The 24,988-nt window shown below is 41.0% G+C and overlaps 2 protein-coding genes and 1 long non-coding RNA gene across 3 annotated transcripts; 1 reads left to right on the forward strand and 2 right to left on the reverse strand.

The window, feature by feature from the left end:
• Positions 1-701: 701 nt before the first annotated feature.
• LOC124090407 (uncharacterized) lies at positions 702-14,696 on the forward strand. Its single transcript, XR_006851090.1, has 3 exons — positions 702-757; positions 12,650-12,777; positions 14,077-14,696. It is a non-coding gene; the product is annotated as an uncharacterized LOC124090407 (long non-coding RNA).
• On the reverse strand, positions 8,878-9,843 carry LOC124090406 (olfactory receptor 10G3). Its single transcript, XM_046441106.1, has one exon. The coding sequence runs from the start codon at positions 9,841-9,843 to the stop codon at positions 8,902-8,904; it is 942 nt and encodes a 313-aa protein (XP_046297062.1). The 3' UTR covers positions 8,878-8,901.
• Positions 14,697-22,931: 8,235 nt separating the features above from the next.
• Positions 22,932-23,927, reverse strand: LOC124090373 (olfactory receptor 10G2-like). The gene has a single exon (XM_046441083.2). It carries the CDS (start codon positions 23,886-23,888, stop codon positions 22,932-22,934), a length of 957 nt encoding a protein of 318 aa, XP_046297039.1. The 5' UTR covers positions 23,889-23,927.
• Between the last annotated feature and the right edge of the window lie 1,061 nt (positions 23,928-24,988).

The raw sequence follows: 24,988 nt of genomic DNA on the forward strand, positions 1-24,988 counted from the left end.
TTACATTCTTACCTTAATCACTAGGTGCTAGACAACGCAACTCGACTACATGCCTCCTGATCTGTTATTAACTTTTAACTTTAAAGCATAACTATAATTATTTCATTAACCTTTAACTTTAAAACATACCTATGATTATTTGGTAAGCTTTCTTACTTCTAAACTGAAGTTCCAATAAAACACACTTAACATAGTGAAAGACTATTACTTAAAAGCCTACTACTCTGAAGTGCCTCCAAAATATATTTATGTTAATTTTACATCATTTTATTTTTAATTTCCAAGGTAATTTCCTTTTTTCATATGACCTATTTACCTGCTTTCTTAAAGAGTTTCTTTGATCCTTGGTCAAAGTACACCAAGTATTATGTCTTTGTATTCTTTAACTAAAGGGCAGGCTCTGCACCTCAACTCATTTGCCATTAATATTAACTATGTGTTTCCCATTTCACTTTAAATTCCTGTGTAAGGCAAAGGAGGGTCTGTTGGTGGGGGGATGTATTTTTATTAGCTTCTTGTCGTCCTTGAGGGGGATACCATAATCTTCCTTTATTTAAGTAAGCTACTTAAGGTGGTCCTTGCACTGTTGGCACAGCAATTGTTTTTCTGTAGCTAGGCTGTTGTTCAGGTTGTGGATTTAGAAGGAGGGGGGCTTATTGTTAATCATTAACCATGGGATAAACATTTCTTATTGCTTAGGCTTTAGGAATAACACCATTGTTTGTATCCTGAGAGAGATATTGAAACACACCTTAAGGTATGTCTTAATTGTATCCTTAATCTCATTCTGGGAATTTTCCTGCAATCTCAGGTAATACGTACTTTTATTATTGATTGATGTATGCCCTATTATCCATATCATGAGTATCATGAACAAAATACTTAACATTCCTAATGGTTCCGGTTTCCAGATGGTGCAGCCCTGCCTCAGCATCCCTCCCACACACTGTGACCTTGTCAAACATTGGGTGCAGGAATGCCTTCACCACCTCCCCACCCTCCAATCCCCTGAACATTTCCCGCTCCCACCTATTGTGAGTCAGCATCCGCATATCAGAGAGAATATTCAGCCTTTGGTTTTTTGGGATTGGCTTATTTCACTTAGTATGAGAGTCTCCATCCATTTACTGGCAAATGCTATAATTTCATTCTACTTTATGGCTGAGTAATATTCCATTGTGTATATGTGCCACATTTTCTTTATCCATTCATCTGGTTGAAGGGCACCTTGGTTGGTTCCATAGTTTAGCTACTGTGAATTGAACTGTTATGAACATTGATGTGGCTGCATCAGTATAGTATGCTGATTTAAATTCCTTTGGGTATGAACCAAGGAGTGGGATAATTGGGTCAAAAGGTGATTCCATTCCAAGTTTTCTGAGGAATCTCCATACTGCTTTCCAGAGTGGTTGCACCAATTTGCAGTCCCACCAGCAATGTATGAGTGGGATGTACAATTATTTTTGAAGATTCTGCTTGCAATTATTTGGGCATATACATAGGAATAAGTTAACAGATCATATTGCAATTCTATTTTCAATTTTTTGAAGAACCATCATACTGTTTTCCATAGTGGCTGCACCATTGTACATTCTCACCATAGATCAATAGTGTACACGTTTTCACAAATTTTTACATCCTAGCCAGAGCATGTTATTTTCTGACTTTTTTTTTTTTTTTCCAGTGCTGGTATTGGACTGAGGGACTTGAGCATGCTAGGCAAGTACTCTACACTAAGCTATACTCCCAGCCCAGGCTTTTTATTTTGTTTTTTGAACAGTAACATTATGGGTGTGAAATTGTATCTGGCACCTAATCACTGGATTATTTTATTTTATTATTTTTTGGGTTCAGGAATTGAAGCCAGGGGGCACTTGGCCACTGAGCCATATTCCCAGCCTCTTTTTTGTATTTTATTTAGCGACAGGGTCTCACTGAGTTGCTTAGTGCCTCCTCATTGCTGAGGCTGGCTTTGAACTCAGGATCCTCCCGTCTCAGACTCCCAAGCCTCTGGATTATAGGCTTGTGCCACTGTGCCCAGCATCACTGGATTATTTTAAAACAAATCTGTTATGGTTTAAATATGAGGTGTCCCCCCAAAAACTCATGTGTGAGATAATGCAAGAATTTTCTTAGGTAAAATGATTAATGTTACCTAGTCAGTCTTTTTTTTTTTAATATTTTTTTAGATGTATGGACCTTTATTTTATTCATTTATTTATATGTGGTGCTGGGAATTGAACCCAGTGCCTCACATGTGCTAGGCAAATACTCTGCCACTGAGCCACATCCTCAGCCCCATAATCAGTCTGTTAATCCACTGGTAGGGATTAACTGGGTGGTAACTGGGTAGGCAGGTAGGGTGTGGCTGAAGGAGGTATGGGGGGGCATTCCTTTGTGGTTTATATTTTGTCCCTGGTGAGTGGAACTTTCTTTCTGCTTTCTGATTGCCATATTCGGAGTTGCTTTTCTCTTCCATGCCCTTCTACCACGATGTTCTGTCTGTCTCAGGCCCAGAGCTATGAAGTTGCCTGACTATAAACTGAGACCTCTGAAACCGTGAGACAAAATAAATGTTTCTTCCTGTATGTTATTCTTGTCAGGGTATTATTATTATTATTATTATATTGGGAATTGAACCCAGGAGCACTCTACTACTGAGCTACATCCCCAGTCCTTTATTTTTTGAGTCAGTGTCTCACTAAGTTGCTTAGGGCCTCCTTGCTAAGTTGCAAAGCTGGCCTCAAAACTGCAGTCCTCCTTCCTTAGCCTCCCAAGTTGCTGGGGTTACAGCTGTGTACCACCATGCTTGGCTTTATTGGGTCTTTCAGTCACAGTGAAGAAAAAACTGACTAAAACAAAATCCCAGACATCATGGGATAATTTATCATGGCTGATGCCTCAGCCTGTGACAAGAATATTTCTCTGCTATTATAAAAAAGAGTCCCTGGGAGACATCTTATGCATATATGTAGTATAAAAGTACTAGAGTCATTTGACTACAAGATTTAGGATGTGACCAACACAGAGGGGACACAGTCATGAGAACTACAGATGGCTGGGCACAGTGGTACATGCCTGTAATTACAGCTACCTGGGAGGTGGCTGAGGCAGGAGGATCACAACTTTGAGGCCAGTGTGGGCAAGTGAATGGGTCCCTGTCTCAGGTCGAGACCCTGGGTTCAGTTCCTAGCATTGGGAGCAAAACCCTGATGGGACCCTGCCTGATCATAGCATTACCTTTTGGCTGAATGTAACTCAATAAACTCTCAGTTTAAAAAATTATATTTTCAGTTTTCTGTTGCTGAAAACATTCTTCTTTTCTTTTTTTTGGCACTGCGGATTGAACTCAGGGGCACTTAACCACACTGAACCACATCCCCAGCCCTTCTTTGTATTTTATTTAGAGACAGGGTCTCACCGAGTTGCTTAGGGCCTCACTAAATTGCTGAGGCTGACTTTGAACTTGAAATTCTCCTGCCTCAGCCTTTGGAGCGGCTGTGATTATAAGAGTGTGCCATTATGGGCTGGGGATGTGGCTCAAGCGGTAGCGCGCTCACCTGGCATGCGTGCAGCCCGGGTTTGATCCTCAGCACCACATACAAACAAAGATGTTGTGTCTGCTAAAAACTAAAAAAATAAATATTAAAATTCTGTCTCTCTCTTCTCTCTCTCTCTCTTAAAAAAAAAAAGAGTGTGCCACTACATCTGGCTTTTATTTTCTTTTCTTCATAGCATGTGTTGTTATCCATTATCTTTCTGTTCATTACTTATGAATTGTTTCTCTTTCCTCATAGATAATGCACTTGATATCAGTAAGCTGTCCTTCTTCATTTATCACTTTACTCCCCATTGCCAAACACAGCACCAAACACACGATAATCATATAAGTATTTGTTGACTAAATGAATCAAGGTATATTATAAAATATTTCTTTTTTTAAATACAATATTTGTAAGTAAAGGGTTAAAAGTTGTTATCATCTTGGGCTGGGGCTGTAGCTCAGTGGCACAGCACTTGCCTAGCATGTGTGAGGCACTGAGTTCCATCCTCAGCGCCACACAAAAATAAACAAATAAAATAAAGGTATGCTGTCCATCTAAAACTACAAAAAAAAGTGGTCATCATCTTAATGAAAACAAAATTTGTGATTTTTTTTTCATTCTGGGAATTGAACCGAGAGCCTCATGTAGGCTAGACAAGCTCTCTGCCACTAAGGAAGGTGATTTGTCACTTTATTTGAAATTTTAAAGCTTAACATAAATTTAATAATGGCCTATGAGAAAGAAGAAATAACTTTATAGTTTGTGCTCTTATTTGAACTGCCTACAGCTTAAGGCCTACATTTCATGAGTGGGGGAAGCCTAATTGCTATTACTGTGTGCCCAGTGTATAATTCCCCTGCCCCACAGCCCCACGCACTGAGCTAGGATTAAACCCAGGGTCTTGTGAATGCTTGGTAAGTGCTCTACCACTGATGTACTTGTAAAACAAATGTTTGCTACAGATTTGTTCCATTTTGTCTGTATTTTTATTATACACCTACAGATTGTTTTAATGTTATTTTATTGTTAAGGTATCAGTTATAATCACAATTATGCTAACCACTCTGAAAAGGGAATAAGAACTATAATAGATGAAGGGCGTGGTGGTGCATGCCTGTAATCCAGGCATCTCAGGAGACTGAAACAGGAGGATCACAAATTCAAAACCAGCCTCAGCAACTTAGTGAGACCCTATCTTAAAATAAAAATAAAACAGGGCTGAGGATGTAACTCAGTGGTTAAGCACTCCTGGGTTCAATCTCCAGTACTGGGGAAAAAAAAAAAAAAGAACTACAATAGAATTTGGAAGTTTCTTTTTTGGCTCAGAAATACAGATTTATTTATTTATTTATTTATTTTTGTGTGTGTGCAGGGGTGGCTTGGGGTGGGGGGGGGAGGATTCTGGGGATCAAGTCCAGGGCCTGAAGTTTTGGGCAAATGCTCTACTACTGAGCTATATCCCCAGCCTGTAAGCTTATTTTTATAATTAATTATTTGACCATTTTATATGTTAAGTATTTTGAAAGATTAAGCATTTGATAAACAATATTATAGTGCTGCAACACTAAACTAAATCAGTCAGGGTCACTATAGATGAATTGGGTTGGCACTGAATAATTACACAGAGACAGAGAAAATATTTTTTTCTTGGGGTTTAGCGAGTCTTCTTGGCCCCAGCTCCCACAGGGGAAGCAAGAAAGGCAGGAGAGAGAGAGAGAGAGAGAGAGAGAGAGAGAGAGAGAGAGAGAGAACACACACACACATGCCTGAAGCCCTATTTATTGAGGGGAAGACACCCAATGAGGCAAGGGATTAAGGGATCGGGTTTCAGGGGAATGTAGCCCAGACGCCCACTCCCAGAGCTTCATTCCCCTGCCCAGAGGAGGTGAGATCCACCTGTCTTTTCACACTTCCCTCCCTCAAGGCTAAGGGTCCATGCTCTGTCCTGTGTGGCAGCTCCCCACATAATAGTTTAAGGAATTTGTTACTTAGTGTATTGTCTGTTCTCTTAACAAAGTACTAAGAAATTGTGTGGGTCAGTTTCATTTAAGGGAGAATGGTTAGTTTCAGTCTCTCCCATCTATTAGGTGAACATGTTAATCCCTAAGGGCTGAACAGTCACATGACCAGAATCGACTATCTGCCTTCCCTGATTTTGCTTTATAGATAACACGGTTTCATTACGGTAACTATCCAATTTTAAAAGCTTGAGAATGAGGCAGAAGTAGAATAGGATAGAACTGGGGATGCTCTTAGGTTGGAACCAGAACTATTGCACAAAATTTCCCTAGGACCTTTCTTAGGTCTTGATCAACTCATGAAAAAGCTCATTAACCTTACACATATAAATTGATATGGAATGCTAATTTGCATAAATTATCCTGGCACCCTGATTAATTTCTCTATTTTATTTTAATGGGAAATTTCATATTGAGATTTACTTTTTATTGTGTGGGGAATTTATTATTGAAACATTTGATTGGACTTCAATTGCATTTTTCTTTTGGATTGATTAATTTGGTTTGGTTTGTGAAAGCACCAGTTTAAGAGAAGGCTTATTCCTTTAGTAGGCAAGAAAGAGTAAGTGTGTGCTATGATTTGGATATGAGGTGTCCCCTGAAAGCTCATGGTTATAACCTAATCAGTGGATTAGTTTAGTCAATGGATTAATAATTTGAAAGGACCACTGCACTGGGTGATAACTGCAGGCAGGTGGGGTGTGGCTGGAGAAAGTAGGTCACTGGGGATGTGCCTTTGGAATTCATCGCTTGTGCCTAGCTCCTTTTTTTAAAAAAAATATTTTTTAGTTTTAGGTGGACACAATATTTTTATTTTACATTTATGTGGTGCTGAGGATCAAACCCAGTACCTCTTGCATGCTAGACGAACACTCTACCACTGAACCCCAGCCCCAGCCCCAGTGCCTGGTTCCTTTTGCTCTCTCTGTTTTGTGGTTGCCATGAGCTGAGCAGCTTTCTTCTGATATGCCCTTCTGCCATGATGTCCTGCCATAACCTCAGGCCCAGAGCAAGAGAACAGACTGATCATAGGGCTGGGTTGTAGCTCAGTGGTAGAGCACTTGCCTCACAAGTGTGAGGCCCTGGGTTTGATCCTCAGCACCACATAAAAATAAATAAATAAAAGTGAGGATATTGTGTTCATCTACAACTATAAGAATATTAAAAAAAAAAAAGAACAGACTGATCATAGACTGAACCTCTGAAACTGTGAGCCCCAAATAAACTTTTCCTTCTCCAAGTTGTTCTTGTCAGGTATTTTTAAAAATTAATTAATTATTTTTATTATTTCTTACATACATATCAGGTATTTTGGTCCCAGTGATGGAAAGCTGACTAAAACAGCATGTTAGTCTCTCTTCACACATCCATGGTATCCTCAGGAAGTCTCCAAAGTCAGGCCTGTTAAGATGCACACAGCAGCCCACCTATAATCCCAATGACTCAGGAGGCTGAGGCAGGAGGATTGCAAGTTCGAGGCTAGCGTGGGCAACTTAGTAAGACCTTGCCTTAAAATGAAAAATTAAAAACAGACTGGAAGTGTGGCTCAGTGATAGAGTGTGCCTGGGTTCAATCCCCAGTACCAGGGTGGGGTGGGGGATAAAAGATGCACATCTCATGACATTTTTAGTTCATTGCCTAGCACTTGCTCCTAAGGTATAAATCCAACTGAAACAGAATGGAAGAACACTCCCCATCAAGAGGATTATAGTTTATCTTAAGGGAGCTTGAACAACCCTTGTGGGGAGAGTTTAAAACCCATTGGATGCTTTCAGTATGCCAGTCTTCTGGATGTTTAGGTATGCCATCTTTTGTTGTCTTCCGGATGGCTTTAGTCTCACTCTCTACTCTTGTAGCAGCAGGGAGCTGTTTATCTGGAGGGGGCACCAAGGAGCTGCCAGGAAGTTGTATTTTACCGCAAACTGTGTTTGATCTTATTGTATGGATATAATATGGCCACAGAAAAGACAAAAAGCAAGAAGATAAAATCTCACTTGGTGAAGGCATTCCTGCACCCGCTGTCTGACATGGTCACAGCATGTGGGATGCTGGAAACTGGAACCATGGGGAATGTTAAGTGTTTTGTTTGTGATACTCGTGATATGAATAACGGGGCATACGTCAATCAATAATAAAAGTACGTATTGCCAGATTGCAGGAATATTCCCAGAATGAGACTAAGGATACAATTGAGACATGCTATGAGGTGTGTTTCAATGTCTCTCAGAATACAAACAATAGGGTTATTCCTCAAGCCCAAACAACAAGAAATATTTATCCCACGGTTAACAATTTACACTAGCTCCCCCACCCCCCAACCCAATCCTAAAGCCACAACCTGTACAACAGCCTAGCTACAGAAAAACAATTGCTGTGCCAACAGTACAAGGACCACCATATGTAGCTTATGGTATCCCCCTCGAGGACAAGAGGCTAATAAAAATACATTCCCCCAAACAAAAGACCCCCCTTTGCTTTGCGCAGAAACTTACCATGAAAATGGAAAACACAGTTAATATAAATGACAAATGGGTTGAAGTGTAAGCCTGCCCTTTAGTTAAAGATTACAAAGACATAAGAATTGGTGTGCTTTGCCCAAGGATCAACGAAGTTCTTTAAGAAAGCAGTTAATAGGTCATATGAAAAAAGAAAATTACCTTGGAAATTAAAAGTAGAATAATGTAAAATTAACATACATGTATTTTAGAGGCACTTCAGAGTAGTAGGCTTTTAAATAATAGACTTTCATTATTTTAAGTGTGTTTTACTGGGATTTTAGTTTAAAAGTAAGAAAGCTTACCAATAATCATAAGTATGCTTTAAAGTTAAAAGTTAATGAAATAATTATAGGTATGCTTTAAAGTTAGAAGTGAATAATAGGTCAGGAGTCATGTAGTCTAGTTGTGTTGCCTAGCACCTAGAGATTGAGGTGAAAACCTAAAAAGCTTAATTATGATTGACTTAGGTTACAGAAAAATATTTTGAACAATGTACTCAATATCTGAGGTAATCAATGTATGTCAGAAAAGACTGTAACTCTTGAAAATGATGTAAATCAAAAAAGTTTCGGGCTTTGAAGCCATCCATTAACTACCTGAAAAAACACCTGTAAAAAAGGTATAAAAATAAAGGTCCCTCCAGGGGCAGAAGAGATTTCTTCTGGAGGCTGCTGTAACTTGCAACTTGTGGTCCCAACTCTTCTTTATCCAACACCACTCTTCCTTCAGGACTCCTGGAACCCCACTCCCTGCACTGGGGCTGGACCTCGGCACTCACTAAACCTAAACATTAGAATAATTTCGTACTGTGGAGATTTTCCCAGTGGGAGATAGACCATTTCAAACCTTGCTCTTGGTTCTCGGGCCTCCTATCATTCTCTTCAGGGCTAGCTTCACCTCTTGGTTCCGCAGAGTGTAGATGAGGGGATTGAGGAAAGGGGTGATGGCTGTGGGGAACAGAGCAGCTGCCCCATCCAGGGGACTATTGGTCCCAGGCCTCAGGTAGATGAAGGCACAGGGCACGTAGTACACGGTGACCACAGTTACATGGGCCCCACAGGTTGAGAAGGCCCGGCGGCGCCCATCGGCTGTACGGATTCTGAGGATGGCTCTAATGATCTGAATGTAGGAGAGGAGGATCAGAGAGAAACAGCTGGCAACCACCACCCCAATGTCCACAAAGGTCACCAGCTCGTTGACTGTGGTATCAGCACAGGCCAGCCTCAGAACGGCAGGAATGTCACAGAAGAAGTAATCGACCCGGTTGGGACCACAATAGGGCAGGCGGAAGGTTAGAATGGCCTGGAGAGCCCCATGAATGGAACCGGCCACCCAAGCCCCAGATGCAAGCAAGGTACTGAGCTTAGCAGTCATGAGCACAGGGTAGCGCAAGGGCCGGCATATTGCCAGGTACCTGTCGTAGGCCATCAAGGTGTAGAGGAAGCACTGGGTGCTTCCCAGAAAGTGATAGAAATAAAGTTGAGCCACACAGCCAGCGAACAGGATGGGTTTGATGGCTGACCTGAAATTCATCATGAGGCGAGGGACAATGATGGAGGAGATGCCCATGTCGATGAGGGAGAGAACACCAAGGAAGATATACATGGGGCGGGCATGGAGCTGTGGGTCTGTCCAGACGGTGACCAGAATAAGGAAGTTCCCCAGCTGAGTCAGGATGTAGATTGATAAAAAGAACACAAAAAGGAGTGTCCTTAGCCTGGGTGGGTAGGGAATTCCTGTCAGGATGAACTCAGTCAACAGTGTGTGGTTGACTCTTTGCATCTCCTGAAGAGATCTTTCCTAGAAAATGGACAAAACAGGAGTTAGCACAGAGGTGAGAGGGAAGTGAAGAGAAACTAGAGAAAGAGATAATAGAAATTTGGGGCAGTAGCAGAGAAGTTCCTCTGTTCTGTAGAGAGATGGCCAATCAGGAGAAGCTATGTTTTCTGGCAAGAGTTTTGTAAATAAAATTTTACTGGAACACAGCCATGCTCATTTATTTACATATCATCTGTAGCTGCTTTGATGCTAAGATGGCAAAGCCTCAATAGAAAAAGTTTGTGTCTAGGGGTTTGCACCTGGAAAACTATTCTAGAAGTCTATGAGACATAGTTATTGACTGTTATTTCATCACAGGCCAGGGTTTCCTGGACATAGGATGTGTATGCGAAAGGGATTTACTGCCTGAGATGCTCTCTGCGTTCGGAATCTTTCAGAGGCCACTGTCTCATTCTTATCTCTGCCAGGGCAAAAACTTACATGGGAAATGAGGGAACTCCTTTCCCCCCATTGTTATAGAGAGAATGAAATAGAATTTTGTTCGAATGGCTACTTGTGAGTGACACTGCTTGATGCTGCTTGATGCAAATATTTTGTCCAAGTTCTCAACAGTTCAAAGGAATAAAATACCAGGAGGCTGTAAGTGTATAAGTAAACTGAGTGCAAACACCAGTGTGCACCATGGTTGGTGCCCAGTGCTTGGGATTTCACTTGCCTCATTTGTAATCATTTAGCCTTGAGACCCAGTAAAGGAAGAGAGGAGAGAAAAAAGAAAAGAGGCATGGCTATAGTGAGAAATCAGAGATTAAAGGAAAAGAAAGGGCCGGGTGCGGTGGTGCACGCCTGTAATCCTAGTGGCTTGGGAGGCTGAGGCAGGAGGATCAAAGCCAGCCTCAGCAAAAGCAAGGCACTAAGTAACTCAGTGAGACCCTGTCTCTAAATAAAATACCAAATAGGGCTGGGGTTGTGGCTCAGTGGTTGAGAGCCCCTGAGTTAAATCTCAGTTACGGGGTTGGGGGGGAGGAAAAGCAAGGATGATTAGAGAAGGTAAGGAGAACAGGATGAGAGGGTAGCTAGTGCAGAGCAAACAGCTCTGTGTGGAAGAATTATTTTTAAATTCTTAGTCCAAGCCTGAGGTGGTGGGGGACTTCTGTTGTCCCAGAAATTTGGGAGATTGAAGTAGGAGGATCACAGATTTGAGGGCAACCTTGACAACTTAGGAAAACCCTGTTTCAAAAGAAAAAAGACTGGGGATTTAGCCCAGTGATAAGGTGCTCCTGTGTTCAATCCTCAGTAACAACCTGCCCCCCCAACAAACACTTTAGTCTAATCCCTTGACTAGCATTTCTTCAGATGAAGAAAAGATTACATTTCTCTCTCTATAATTAATTAATTTATTTATTTTTGTACTGGGGATTGAACCCAGGGCACTCTACCAGTGAGTTATATCCCTAGTCATTTTAAAATTTTTTATTTTGAGACAGTCACTAAGTTCCTCAGGTTGGCCTTGAACTTTTCATCCTAACTCAGCCTCCCAAGCCAGTGGGATTGGAGGTGTGTACAAGAGTACCTGGCTGGTAATACATTTTGAAATCAGGTGGTGTGATACCTTCAGCTTTTTTTTTTTTTTTTTTTTTTTAGCTTTGAGACCCAGTAAAGGAAGAGAGGAGAGAAAAAAGAAAAGAGGCATGAAGGAACTTTTATTCATTTATTTACATGAGGTGCTGAGAATCAAACCCAGTGCTTCACACATGCTAGGCAAGTGCTTCATGACACTGTGCCACAACCCCAGCCCCTCAGCTTTATTTTTTTTTTGTTTAAGATTGCTTTGGCCATTTGGACTCTTTTGTGTTAGAGTCTGTAAACAAGTCAGGATGGCGCCTGGCATTTTGCCAGAGGGAGTGATTTGTGAAGTAACTCCAGTGAGCCATTAAGTGTGGAGATTCCTTATTGGTTGACTGCTGTATTTAGTTTATGTTAATTAGATAAGCTGTGTGGAATGTATAAATACCTCTGTTGTCCTATAATAAACAGCTTCCACTCCTGCTGTATCAATCTACACAAGTTGTTCGTCACCCCACCGGTTATTTTGCTGCAGCTGGATCCCCGTACGGGCCACCAAATGCCACAGTCTGGCTGGGCACAAAATAACCGAGCCACCACAAAAGCCTTGTAGATTCAAACAGCAACTCTTTATTCCCGAACTCTCACCCGCACTCTACATGCACGTTCTGTGAAAATGCACTCCCTCCACCAGCTCTGGGCTCTGCGTACCAATTCTCTCAGAACCCCGCGAGAACTCAACAGGAACTCAAGGAGCGGGCGCCTGGGGCAGCAGGATACACCCTATTCCCAGCAGGATCCACCCTAAACCTGGAGCCACCCTAATCCAGCAGGATCCACCTTTCAACCAAAAATGCCATGCGTCCTACTTGGCTGTGGCTCTCAGCACTTTTGTGGTTCCACTATGGGGAAAGAATAGTTTTGTCAATAAATGCTGTTGGGCTAACTGTATATCCATGTGCAGAAGAACAAAACTGGACCCTTATTCCATACTATATACAAAAATCAAAATGGGGCAGGGGCATAGCTCAGGGGTAGAACATTTGCCTGGTATGTGCAAGGTGCTGGGTTTGTTCTCTATTACTGCAGGAAAAAAAATATACTAAATCAGTTAAAGACTTAAATGTAAGACCTGAAACTGAAACTACCACCACCACCACCACCACCACTACCAACAATGACAAAAAACAAAAGCATGGAGGAAGCTCCACAACATTGATTTTGGCAATAATTTCTTTTTCCATAGGACTCTGAAAGCATAGGGAACAAAACCAAAAATGGAAAAATAGGAATGCATCAAACCAAAAAGCTTCTGGGCTGCCAAAGGAACAAGTAATAGTGAGGCAACAATCCACAGACAAGGAGAATATACAGGTAAATCAGACATCTGAAAAGGGGTTAATATCCAAAATATATGTGGAACTCAACTCAGTAGCAAAAAAATAACCTGATTAAAAACTGGGCAAAGGGTTCAATCCTCAGCACCATACAAAAATAAGAAAATAAAATAAAGGTATCATGTTCATCTACTGCTAAAAATATTTTTAAAAAATTGACATTATTTTCAGAAGAAGACGTAATAATCACCAACAGTTTTATAAAAAGTGCTAAAAATTTCTAATCATAAGGGAAATGTAAATTAAAACCACAGTGAGATATCACCTGACACATGTTACAGTGGTTATTATAGAGACAGGAGAAAGGGCTGGGGGTGTAGCTCAGTGGTGGAGTGCTTGCTTACCTAGCAGCCTGAGGTCCTGGATTTGATCCTGAGTACTTTAAACAACCAATGCTAACAATAAAGCAAAAGCCTGTTAAAGACAATAAGTGTTGGTGAGGATGTAGACAAAAGGAAACCTTTTTACACTATTGTGGGAATGTAAATTAGCATAACCATTATGAAAAACTGTTTTAGTCAGCTTTTTCATGGCTGTGACCCCAAAAACCTAACAAGAACAATTTTAGAGGAGGGGAAGTTTCTTTTGAGGTTCACAGTTTCAGAAGCTTCAGTCCACAGATTGTCAACTCTACTGCTCAGGGCAGAGGTGTGGCAGAACATCCTGGTGAAAGCAGCTATGACATCATACCAGGAGAGAGAGAGAGAGAGAGAGAGAGGAGAGAGAGAGAGAGAGAGAGAGAGAGAGAGACTGATTGACTGACTGACTTCTCCTCTTACCAAGGACAAAATCTGTACCCCTCAATGACCCACCTCCTTCAGTTACATACTATATGCCTATGCTACCACTCAGTGAATCCCCCTTCAAGGGATTAATGCACTGATTGGGTTAAGGCTCTCATAGCCCAGTCATTTCACCTCTACACTTTCTTACATTGTCTCACACATGAGCTTTTGGGAGACACCTAAAACTTCAACCATAACAAACAGTATGAAGTTTTTCTCAAAAAACTAAAAACTTGGCTAGGGTTGTGGCTCAGCAGTAGAGTGCTCGCTTAGCACATGCGAGGCTCTGGGTTCCATCCTCAGCACCACATAAAAATAAATAAATAGAATAAATGTATTGTGTCCAATTACAACTAAAAAATAAATATTAAAAGAAAAAACAAAACTTAAAGTACCATTGCCACAATCTGACATCTCACTTCTGGGTCTGTATCCAGAGGAATGGAAAGCTGTGTGTTGAAGATAAATTTGAACTCCCTTGTTCATTGCAGCATTATTCACAATAGCCAAGATACAGAATCAACCCCATGGATGAAGGGATAAAGAAGACATGGTACATACGTGCAATGGAATATTTCTTGACTTTAATTTAGGAGAAGGAGATTCTGTCATTTGTGAAAACAAGAATGAATCTGGAGGACATTATGCTTGTAAAATAAAACTGACACAGAAAGACAAATACCATACGAGCTCACTAATGTGTGGAATCTAAAAAAAAGTCTCACTTGCAGAAGTAGAGATTTGACTCCCGGTCACTAGAGGCTGGGGGTTGCAATGGCAAATGGAGAAATGTTGATCAAAGGGTACAAAGTTTCAGTGGGATAGGAGGAAGGAGTTTTGAAGATCTATTGCACAACATTGTGAGCATGGTTAATAATAATTTAGTGTGTATTTAAGAATTGCTAAATGAGTGGATTTTAAATGTTCTCACTACAAAAAAATAAATATGTGAGGTGATGTATATGTTAATTAGTGTGATGAAACTATCTACAATGTATACCTATATCAGAATAATGTGCTATATATCCCCAAATACATAATTGTTATTTGCCAATTAAATATGAAAAATTCTGAATAAAGAAAAGCACTTTAGGTGTCAAAGAAGTTGAAATGGCTTGATTAATTTTTTTCCCCCTCTGGACTGGTTTGCTTTTACTCAGAAGGAGGAGACTGAGATTAACAGGATGCCAGAAGCTCCCTAATTGAACGGAACCGCCACTTCACTGCTGTGCAGGATAGCATTCTGCCCTGGGTCAGAGGGCTATGAGAGGAGGCAAACGACAACACTGTCAAGGAATAAGACATTACGGACCAATGGTCTGCTTCTGACTGAAAACCCCAAATACGGATATTATAATGAATCTTGGTCATTTTCTTGCTTCTTGGTCTGAGTGACTCTCCGTGATTTCCTCATTGGAGCTATGAGGATGGGGAATGACCTCTGTGGACATAAGTCTGGCAAGATCTATTGACAATAAAGGGTGGTCATAGTCCACAATCTTTAAACACTGTAAATCCATTATACCCATGCTCTGTCAAGCTTAGCTCTCATTACTTAACCACCTCTGCTATGGGATTCTCCTCAAAGGAGCAGTAAGTCCTTTAATCCCATGCCATTTGTCCTCTGTCAAGTGAATGAAAAGTGGTTACAATTTTTCAGTTTTAAATATTGCAATCACAGGGAGCAGTAATGGCTGTTAACTTCAAAAAGGTGACCACGCTGCTTTTCCAGATGCCAGAGCCATCAGAGCAGACTCCTCTCACTCCCAACTTCAGGGAGTGCAGATGGCTCACTTTCCCACCCAAGTTCTTGAGAAATTCATGGCTATGCCCAGTGTTTCTGGGCTGAATGAGCTTAGGTGACTGCTCTACTCTGGGTGCTTATCTTTCTGGGATCACTGAGGTCTGGTGTTAAGTTTTTCAGATTTGGAAGCATTATTTAGTCATGTCTCCTTGGGGGGAATCAAGCTCTGGGAATTCAATTCACACTCAAGTACTTGAGAAAATGATTTATAAAAACAACCCATTTATTCATCTGCAGTGGAGGATCTCTTTTCTATGATTAAAACGATGTGTCTACTACCCAGGGTATCTATTTATTAATAATTGGAAATCAAATTAGGAATCAGCTATGTATTTCTGAGTTTTGGATGAGAGCAAAGGGGATTTGATGGAGCACAATTAATTTAGGCTGCAATAGATTCTGATGAATTATGTTTGGTGAATCCCACATACCTTTGTCTAAGGGAATGCTTCAATATTCACTTCAGATACATCATCTTTCTCCTTTGGGCAGAAGTAAGGACACATTGATAAAGTTTTACTCTTTTTTTCCTGATTATATATCTCTTTTAGATTGCCTTTGTTATTTTCAATGACTCCTTCAGACAAAGCAAAACAAAACGTATTTTCCTAAATAATTTTTTAGAATGCCCTAATTATTTTTTTCCTTATATTTTCATACTAAAGTCATGCTTGTGTTAGGAAATATTCTCTGAATTACTATCTGGCAGGGATTATTTCTTCTACAAAATTTCTTGTTCACAGGGAATTCTATTCTACTCACAATATGCTGATTCTTTTTCTTCCTTTTCCTTTCCTTCTTCCTCTTCCCCTTCTCTTTTACTTTCTCTTCTTCTTCTTCTCCTCCTCCTCCTCCTCCTCCTTCCCATCTCCTCCAACTTCTATTACTGCTCCTCCTCCTGTTTTTCTCCTCCTCCTCCTCCTCCTCCTCTTCTTCCTCCTCCTCCATCTTTTTGCAATATTGAGGATTGAATCCAGGGCTCTCTATCACTGAGATACATTCCCAGCTTTTAAAAAATTCTATTTTGAGACAGTGTCTCTTTAAGTTCCTGAGGATGGACTTGAATTTAGGATTCCATTGCCTCAGCCTACCAAGTATCTGGGATTATAGGAGTGCACCTCAACACCTATCTGGACACCTTCTAATGAGGCAAAGGATAGAAGCTCAGCTCCATTTCAGCAGATAACTTCTCCTCCTCCTCCATCCTCCTCCTCTTCCTCCTCTTCTTCTTCTTCTTTTTAATAAAAATACCTTTATTTGTTTTTATGTGGTGTTGGAGATGGAACCCAATGCCTCACGCATGCTAGGTAAGTGCTCTGCCACTGAGCCACAACCCTGGCCCAATTTGTTTGCTTCTTGATCCAAAATACATCCCTTACTCTAGTCAGCCTACTTCTCAAGTGACCATAAACAAAACTTAGAAAAGTTCTTTTTCTGAAAACTGACTCAAAGCACATTTTCTTTTTTTTATTTGAAAAAAGAATTTTGAATATTTAGAAAACTAATGTTACCTACTGCCCTTTTCTGAATTTTACAATGAGACATTTAAACTTAAAATAATCTAAAGATGAGATACATTGAATGAGTCTATACATATGTAATGAGAAAACACTGGGGTACTAAATTGAGACATGAGATTCATAGCATCCATTAAAACATGAAACACTTACTAGCAATAAGTTTGAGTTGCCTGTTTAAAATATTCACTCATATAGAAATCAGATTACAGCTTTACACACATGAACCCTTTAAATTTTGGGCAGAAAACTTTTCTTACAACTGTGAGAAGGGATCTAAAAATGCTACACAAATTGGAGCAAAGGTGGAGCTGCCACAGAATAGCAAGATGCTCTTACCTTGTCTAGTGGGTATTAAAAATGGGCAGTGAGGGCTGGGGTTGTGGATCAGAGGCACAGTGCATGTGGGAGGCACTGAGCTTGATACTCAGCACCACATAAAGTAAAATAAAGACATTGTGTCCACCTATAGCTAAAAAATAAATATTAAAAAAATGAGCAGTGAATGAATTAAGAAGGCTAGATGGGCCGGGTGTGGTGGCACATGCCTGTAATCCCAGCAGCTTGTCAGGATGAGGCAGGAGCATCACGAGTTCAAAGTCAGCCTGAGCAAAACCGAAGTGCTAAGCAACTCAGTGAGACTCTGTCTCTAAATAAAAAATACAAAATAGGGCTGGTGATGTGGCTCAGTGGCCAAGTGTCCCTGAGCTCAATCTCTGGTACCCACAAAACCCCCCAAAGAGAAAGCTAATTTGTACTTTGTATAGTTAAATATAGCAGAACAGAAAGAAAATTTCTATGAGACCAGAAAGAAAACTATACCAAATAAACAAAGAAAGACATTGACTGATGAGGTGACTAAGAGTGGAGAAACCTCTTATACAGTGTTTGGACCTAACATTGTCTATATCTAATACTTACTCTATATTTGGGGGTCTTTTTCTCCTTTTAGTACCACTGTAAATTAGTAATCAAGCCTGGAGGAGATAGTTAACTCTGGGAAATGGAATTAGGACAGTGGAAGGTGCTAGTTGGAGAGGAAGGAGTAACCCTCACCTGGTGGTATCAGCATCCACTGAAAATCCTTTTGCAATTTGTGGGAAGGAATGCAAATCTGTTGATAGAGAGATGTCAGTAACTCACAGGGCCAGCAGTGGTTCTTATGAAGAGCTCATGGCAGGAGATTCAACCAGTTCTGGCTGGATCAAAGTCCAGGTCCAACTACTGAAACTTGAATTACTTTTTATTTGACTGCTTTTTGTAGATATTCTCCCAGCTTCCTTATGAACTGGGGGAAGATTTGTGGCTCCTACTGAAGGTAACAACTAAGTTGGTCCCTCCTGAGTTCTGTTGCTTCTTTTGTTTTCCCGAGGGTCAGTTATGGTGTGTGAGACCTTTAGCTCAGGGAATATTATAATAGCACCCTGTGGTAAGGCAAGACTAATATCCATAATCTGTTTTCTGGGAGACTCCTTAGTTTTCTAACTTTTAAAAATTTTATAATGTCAGGTGGGACACAGTCTTTGGAGTTTAGGTGAGCTTGTTGTTGACTTTGGATCTGTGTTTCCTTCCTCACAAATATAATCTTTAAACCAAGGAGCAACTTGGGAAATCCATTTTTTCCTCCTCTTGTCTTTTTCTGCATGATTCTGGGAGGTAATCTTTAAATGACCAAATTAATAAAGATGATTTTGATTATTGGTGAATCCCACATACCTTTGTCTAAGGGAATGCTTCAAAGAACAGAAATACATCAAGATTAGCTTAAGTAATAAACTCCATTTTATATTTAAAGGTGAAAAGTTCAAAATATATAACTACTAACAATCAGATTACCTAGAAAACAGGACCTGCCACAGAGCCAGACCTCATGGAGACTTGGACTGGTCAGAAACTGGGAATGAATCTAATTGGAAGGTAGCTCTGGGGACTGGGAAATTTTATTTTCCCCATCAGAAAGAGACATCATTTGGTCCAAATTGTGTGCTGTACCATTGTGGTTACTCAGTGGATCTCCATCTTTGTTTCTTTATGTTTTCCTTTGATGAAAAGCCAATTCTTTTAAAATGTATCTTTTTAGTCTCATTGGTCACCTCCAGTAGAATGGCTCATTCTGCCTCCTGTAGGGGATTGTGTCCATTTTTACCAGAGAGAATTTTTCTGGTTTCACAGATATCCAGGATTGGCCATCTTAGACTGTAGCCCCATTTCTCAAGTTTTTGACATTTCCTGATTTGGAATCTTCAGATATTCATACTACTAGTATTGAGCAAGGATGATGATGCTTATTATCATTTATTTCATGCTTATTATGTTTAAGAGCTTTACATATGCTAATTTATTTAATTCATATCCAAAAATATTGAGGTGGATATGAATATCCTTATTTTACAGATGAGGCAATTAAGCTCAGAGAGTTTAATTAGAATTTAGCACAGGGTCATATAAATAGTAAGTGGCAGAATCAGGACTCAAATCCAGTGTCTTTCATTAAAATCTTTGCTCTCTCTACTCCACTAGATCATGATATCTCTCTAATGGACATACTAGGACTAGATCAGAGAATATTCTATTTCAAATTAGCACAAACACTGGGTCCCTCCAGAAAAGCTTTTACCTAAGTGTCCTTCTGCAACATAATGGCAAGATGTCTGAAATGATCAGAGGGTGAATCAATCATTCTCATCTAATGTTTTAATCATTTCCTTAACAATGTTGGTTAAGATCCTGCTGATAAGATGGGAGTCTTTTCTTTTTTTAATTTTGTTCTAAGTAGTTATACATGACAGTAGAATGCACTTTGACACATCATACATAAATGGAGTATAATTTCTCATTCTTCTGGTTATACATGATGTAGAATCACACCAGTGATATAGTCATATATGTACATAGGGTAATTAATAATGTCTGATTCATTCTACTATCCTCACTACCCTCTTACCCTTTCTCCTCCCTTCACTCCCCTCTGCCTAATCCAAAGTAACTATATCCTCATATCAGAGAAAACATTTGGCCTTTGGTTTTGTGGGATGGGCTTATTTTGCTTAGCATGATATTCTCTAGTTCCATTTTAAGTTGTTCACAACTTATTCTAATTTCATGGTTTGAACTGACACTCTTCTGTGTGTTGAAACTGACTGAATTCTGGTTAGCTGCTGTTCCACAAAAATCATGCTGTATTTCATGTGAGTTTTATGTTAGTATTTATGACATTAGTAATGGTATGTATACCTCTGAGAGAGAAGTTAGGTCTTATGTCTTAAACTTCAGTATAAACCCAGGATCTCATGGTTTTAACAGCATCTCATCCATTTGACAATAGTAATGCGGTTTTGATGTGACCTGCAAGGCCATTAATTCAGAAACCAGTGAGGGGTGATGGGGGATTAGAAAAGGCAAACAAACTAACATAGAGAAAGCTGGGGCCATTTGGGACATCACCTTTGATGAGGGAACAATGATCCAGAGCTAGCTCAACACATTTATTATATAGGTTTCATCATCAAAAGGGTATTCTGTGAGAAAGGTTCTTTAAAGCAGGCAGGCTGAAGGACGAAGTACTAGCAATAAATTGTAGTTATCTTTTTGTGCTCATAATTCTCTACTTCTGGCAGCTGAACTCATGGTCAGGACTGATAACCTTGTATAGAACCTCTTTAAGCATGGTGCCACCATAGCAACTGGGCAATCTTGACCTGAATCTTTGCACAGGAAGTTCCCAGCACAAGATCAAACTCCTACTGTGAGACAGTCAGAGATCCTGAGCCAAATCACCACTCCTGACAAGGTATCCAAACTTAGGTTTTATACAAACCCCATGCCTATTAACTCAGGTTTTTATTTAACATGATTTTATTTTATTTTTTTTTTGGTATTGGGGATTGAACTCAGGGGCACTTAACCACTGAGCCACATCCCCAGCCCTATGTTATATTTTATTTAGAGACAAGGTCTCACTGAGTTGCTTAGTGCCTTCCTTTTGCTGAGGCTGGCCTTGAACTCAGGATCCTCCTGTCTCAGCCTCCTGAGCTGCTGGGATTACAGGCATGCATCATCACACCTGTCACTTAATGTGATTTTATTTATGTCACTATTGACTGTTTAAAAAAAAATTGCCATTCCAACTTTATTAAATTATTGTGGGCCCAGAGAGGGGCAGCCACGTTATAGCTCCAGATGTCTGTCTAATCAGGGAAAAAGGAGAGCATGGATTTCAGTGTACAGCTAGCTATCTCCATGACAAGTAGCTCCTGGTAGATATTAGGGAAAATGGTGTTGCAACACAGACACCAGCTGGGTTTCTATTCTCGTGACTAAAAGGCTCAGGGGTCACTCCAGGTAAACTGGGCTGACTAGGCTGCACAAAATAACCACACAAGAGACACAAATACCTTTTTTATTGTGACGGCTCCTCTGACCTTGAGGGTCCGAAGAAAGAGAGAGAGAGCGAGCACGCGCTGACCCCTTTTATTGAGGAGAAGCTATTCAAATGAGGCAAGGGGTCAGGTTTCAGGGGGCTGAGTCTATCTTCATGATGTCCACTGTCAGCAGGTTGCCTGACATCTGGGTAGGCCACACCCAAGGGCACAGTAAGAGAAGGGGACACACACAAGGCACTTCCATGGAAGATTCTATCCTAAACAGGGCAAGGGGTTATATTACAAAGGAACAGGTGAGCGTAGCTTTACCCATGGGGCTGCAGCAAGAAACACCCATGCACAAGACACCATCCCTCAAACCCAAGAAGGGTGAGGAAAGCTCTGCCACACTTCTGTGACTGAACGCCTCAGTACCCAGCTGGGGAGTGTGACTCAGTCACGTGCAATGTTGGTCTCCCACAAACACCAATGCAACCTGCTTTTTGTTCTCCAGAACCCCTATCTAACCAAGGAGAAGCACCATTATAAAGTTCAAAGTATTACAGGAATACAGGAGGAGGATATAGTCATGACTAGGAGAATCAGAGAAAGCTTCTTGTAGAGTGAGGATTTTTCCTGGGCCTTGAAAGAAGCATAAAACTCCAGCTCACCAATAGGGAGACAGAAGAAAGGCATTCCAGATAAGGAACCATCTTAATCAAAGTCTCTGAGGCAGGAAAGTATAGAGAGTGTTTAAGGAATGACAGTTAAATTAATGAGGTTGAGGGAGAAGAGGGAGATAGAGATGTTTTGGGAGATGAAGTGTGCAGAGGTTTTATACATATATATGTGTATATATATATATATATATATATATATATATATATATATATATATATATATATAAAACTTTAAATTCTAAGTTAAGAGGTCTGGGTTTATTTATGTGCAGTTTGGGAAATTAGGAGGGGCGCAAATAGATGACAGGAAATGGGGCTCTATTATGTTGGCCTCTCCCCACACTTATTTTTACTCATAGTGCTGGAAATTGAACCCAGGAACTCATGCATGGTAGACAAGTGTACCACCATTGAACTACATCCCCAACCCTTTTATTTTGAGACAGGGTCTTACTAAACCACACAGACTGTTTTCAAACTTGTGATCCTCCTGCCTCAGCCTCCCAAGTAGCTGGGGTTACAGATGTGCACCACTGTTCCTAACCTTTTTTCCCCCAAATTTACCTGGAATGATTCCCCCTCCTTCTAAGTAAAGCATTCATTCTTCATAGCCAGAATATGCATTCTTCTGAGGCATGGGTCAGAACAACTATGGACAATTTGTTGGGATTGAATGTAGCACCAGGAGCTTTTCTTTCTAGGAGAATTACATTGAGTTCAGCTTACTTCAATATCTGTTTGTTGGGCTGGGGATGTGGCTCAAGCGGTAGCGCGCCCACCTGGCATGTGTGCGGCCCGGGTTCGATTCTCAGCACCACATACAAACAAAGATGTTGTGTCCGCCAAATACTAAAAAATAAATGTTGAAATTCTCTCTCTCTCTACCTCTCTCTCACTCTCTCTTAAAAAAAAAAATATCTGTCACATGAAGCAGCAGCTGAAAGCAGGGATGTGATGGTGACATGGTGGTTCCTGAGTCTGTAGCTACTTATTTTCATTCACAGTCCCTCGACCTGCTGCTATCCTCTTCAGAGCAGACTTCACTTCCTGGTTCCTCAGGGTGTAGATGAGGGGGTTCAGTAGTGGAGTGACCACGGTGTAAAACACAGCCACTGCTCCATCCAGGGGGCTCTTGGAACCTGGCCTGAGGTAGATGAAAATACAGGGGACATAGTAGACTGTGACCACAGTTAGGTGGGAGCCACAGGTGGAGAAGGCCCGACGCCTCCCATCAGCAGTGCGAATCTTGAGGATAGCATGGACTATGTTGGCATAGGAGAGCAGGATCAGTATGAAGCAACTGGCAGCCACTACCCCAATGTCCACAAAGGTCACAAGTTCATTGACAGTGGTGTCAGCACAGGCCAGTCTCAACACTGCTGGGATGTCACAGAAAAAATAATCCACCTGGTTGGGCCCACAGTAGGGCAGGCGGAAGGTCAAGGTGGCCTGTATAGAGCCATGGATGGAGCCAGCCACCCAAGCTCCAGACACAAGGATGGTGCATAATCTGCCATTCATGAGCAGTGGGTAGCGCAGGGGCTGACATATTGCCAGGTATCTGTCATAGGCCATCAAGGTGTAGAGGAAGCACTGAGTGCTGCCCAGGAAGTGAAAGAAATAAAGCTGAGCCACACAGCCACCAAATGAGATAGATTTACTAGCAGGAGTGAAGCTTAAAATAATTCGGGGAACTATGACGGAAGAGAGCCACATGTCCAGGAATGAGAGCACTCCCAGAAGAATGTACATGGGACGTGCATGGAGCTTCGGGTCAGCCCACACCGTGAGCAGAATGAGCAGGTTCCCCAGCTGGGTCAGGATGTAAATGATGAAGAAGACCAGGAAGAGGAGGGTTCTTAGATTTGGGGGATGAGACAAGCCCAAGAGAATGAAATTTGTCACTGTGGTGTCCAGCGATGTGTTTTTGTTTCTTCTCATGTTTTTCTGCAGTCTGCTAAGATGAATGGTGAAGTCAGACATGGGAAACAACACAGTGAGGAGGTTAGAGAATGTTTTTGTTTAATGACCAGAGCCTAGAAGGTAACTGGAGGATTTCTACATTTAGATAGAAAGCATATGCTATCAATCATCTGAGTTTGCTTGGCAAGACAACCCTCTGAAACTGGTTGGTTTCCAGGTGTCCTGAAATATTCCTTTAAAGGGAGACATTGTACAAAAATGTTGGAAGGCCAAGCACAGGGATGTGTGTGCACAGAAGTGCATATGATGGCTTTGTGTCTGAAAGAGGGACCACATAGAAAGGAATTTTTGTGGTATGGAGTAGCATGGAACAATTACTCCACATTTGCCATCACTACTGTTGGTTTCTGACTTAATATCTTCAAACTGTCTCTTCCCATGAGGACTCTGTATGAAAATTTGTGATCTGGTGTTTGCTTCTGGTGTTTTAACACCCTGGATTGAACCCAGGGTGCTATACCCCTGAGCTAAACCCCCATTCCTTTTTATTATTTATTTTTGAGACACAGTCTTTCTAATTTACTTAGGATGGCCCTGAACTTTTGATTATCCTTACCAACTGAATTTGCACATTTCTTTCTTTTCTTTGCTTTCTTTTTTCTTTTTTTGGTACCAGGGACTGAACTCAGGGACACTTGACCACTGAGCCACATTTCCAGCCCTATTTTGTATTTTTATTTAGAAACAGGGTCTCACTGAGTTGCTTAGCGCCTCTCTTTGCTGAGGCTGGCTTTGAAGGGGCAAACATTTTGCCTCACCCTCCTGAGCTGCTGGGATTACAGACGTGCCACACCATTCCCTGCTGAATTCGAATGTTTCTATAGTCTTCTTTTTATCTGTGTCCTCAGGGGACAATACCCTTCTTCCTTCTGGAAGTATGAGTAACCTGATTCATCTTTTGTTTGGGGTGGAACCCAACGTTCTGTGATGCTGGGGCAAGCGTCCTACCACAGAACTACACTCTCAGCCCCAGATTCATTTTAACTTACCTTTGTGCCTCAAGATTCACTCTGGCTGTCTTCTCTTTTGGGAAGAGTTCTCCTGCTCTACAAGACTAT

This window comes from Marmota monax, unplaced genomic scaffold (assembly GCF_021218885.2).
Source record: "Marmota monax isolate L192 unplaced genomic scaffold, Marmota_monax_Labrador192_F-V1.1 WCK01_AAM20220418_F8-fsc00017, whole genome shotgun sequence".
NCBI classification, from domain to species: domain Eukaryota; kingdom Metazoa; phylum Chordata; class Mammalia; order Rodentia; family Sciuridae; genus Marmota; species Marmota monax.

What these genes read in the sequence shown, in the direction of transcription:
- LOC124090406 (XM_046441106.1), bottom strand. Translation starts at nt 9,843, where the DNA reads ATGCAAAGAGTCAACCACACACTGTTGACTGAGTTCATCCTGACAGGA.
- LOC124090373 (XM_046441083.2), bottom strand. Translation starts at nt 23,888, where the DNA reads ATGAGAAGAAACAAAAACACATCGCTGGACACCACAGTGACAAATTTC.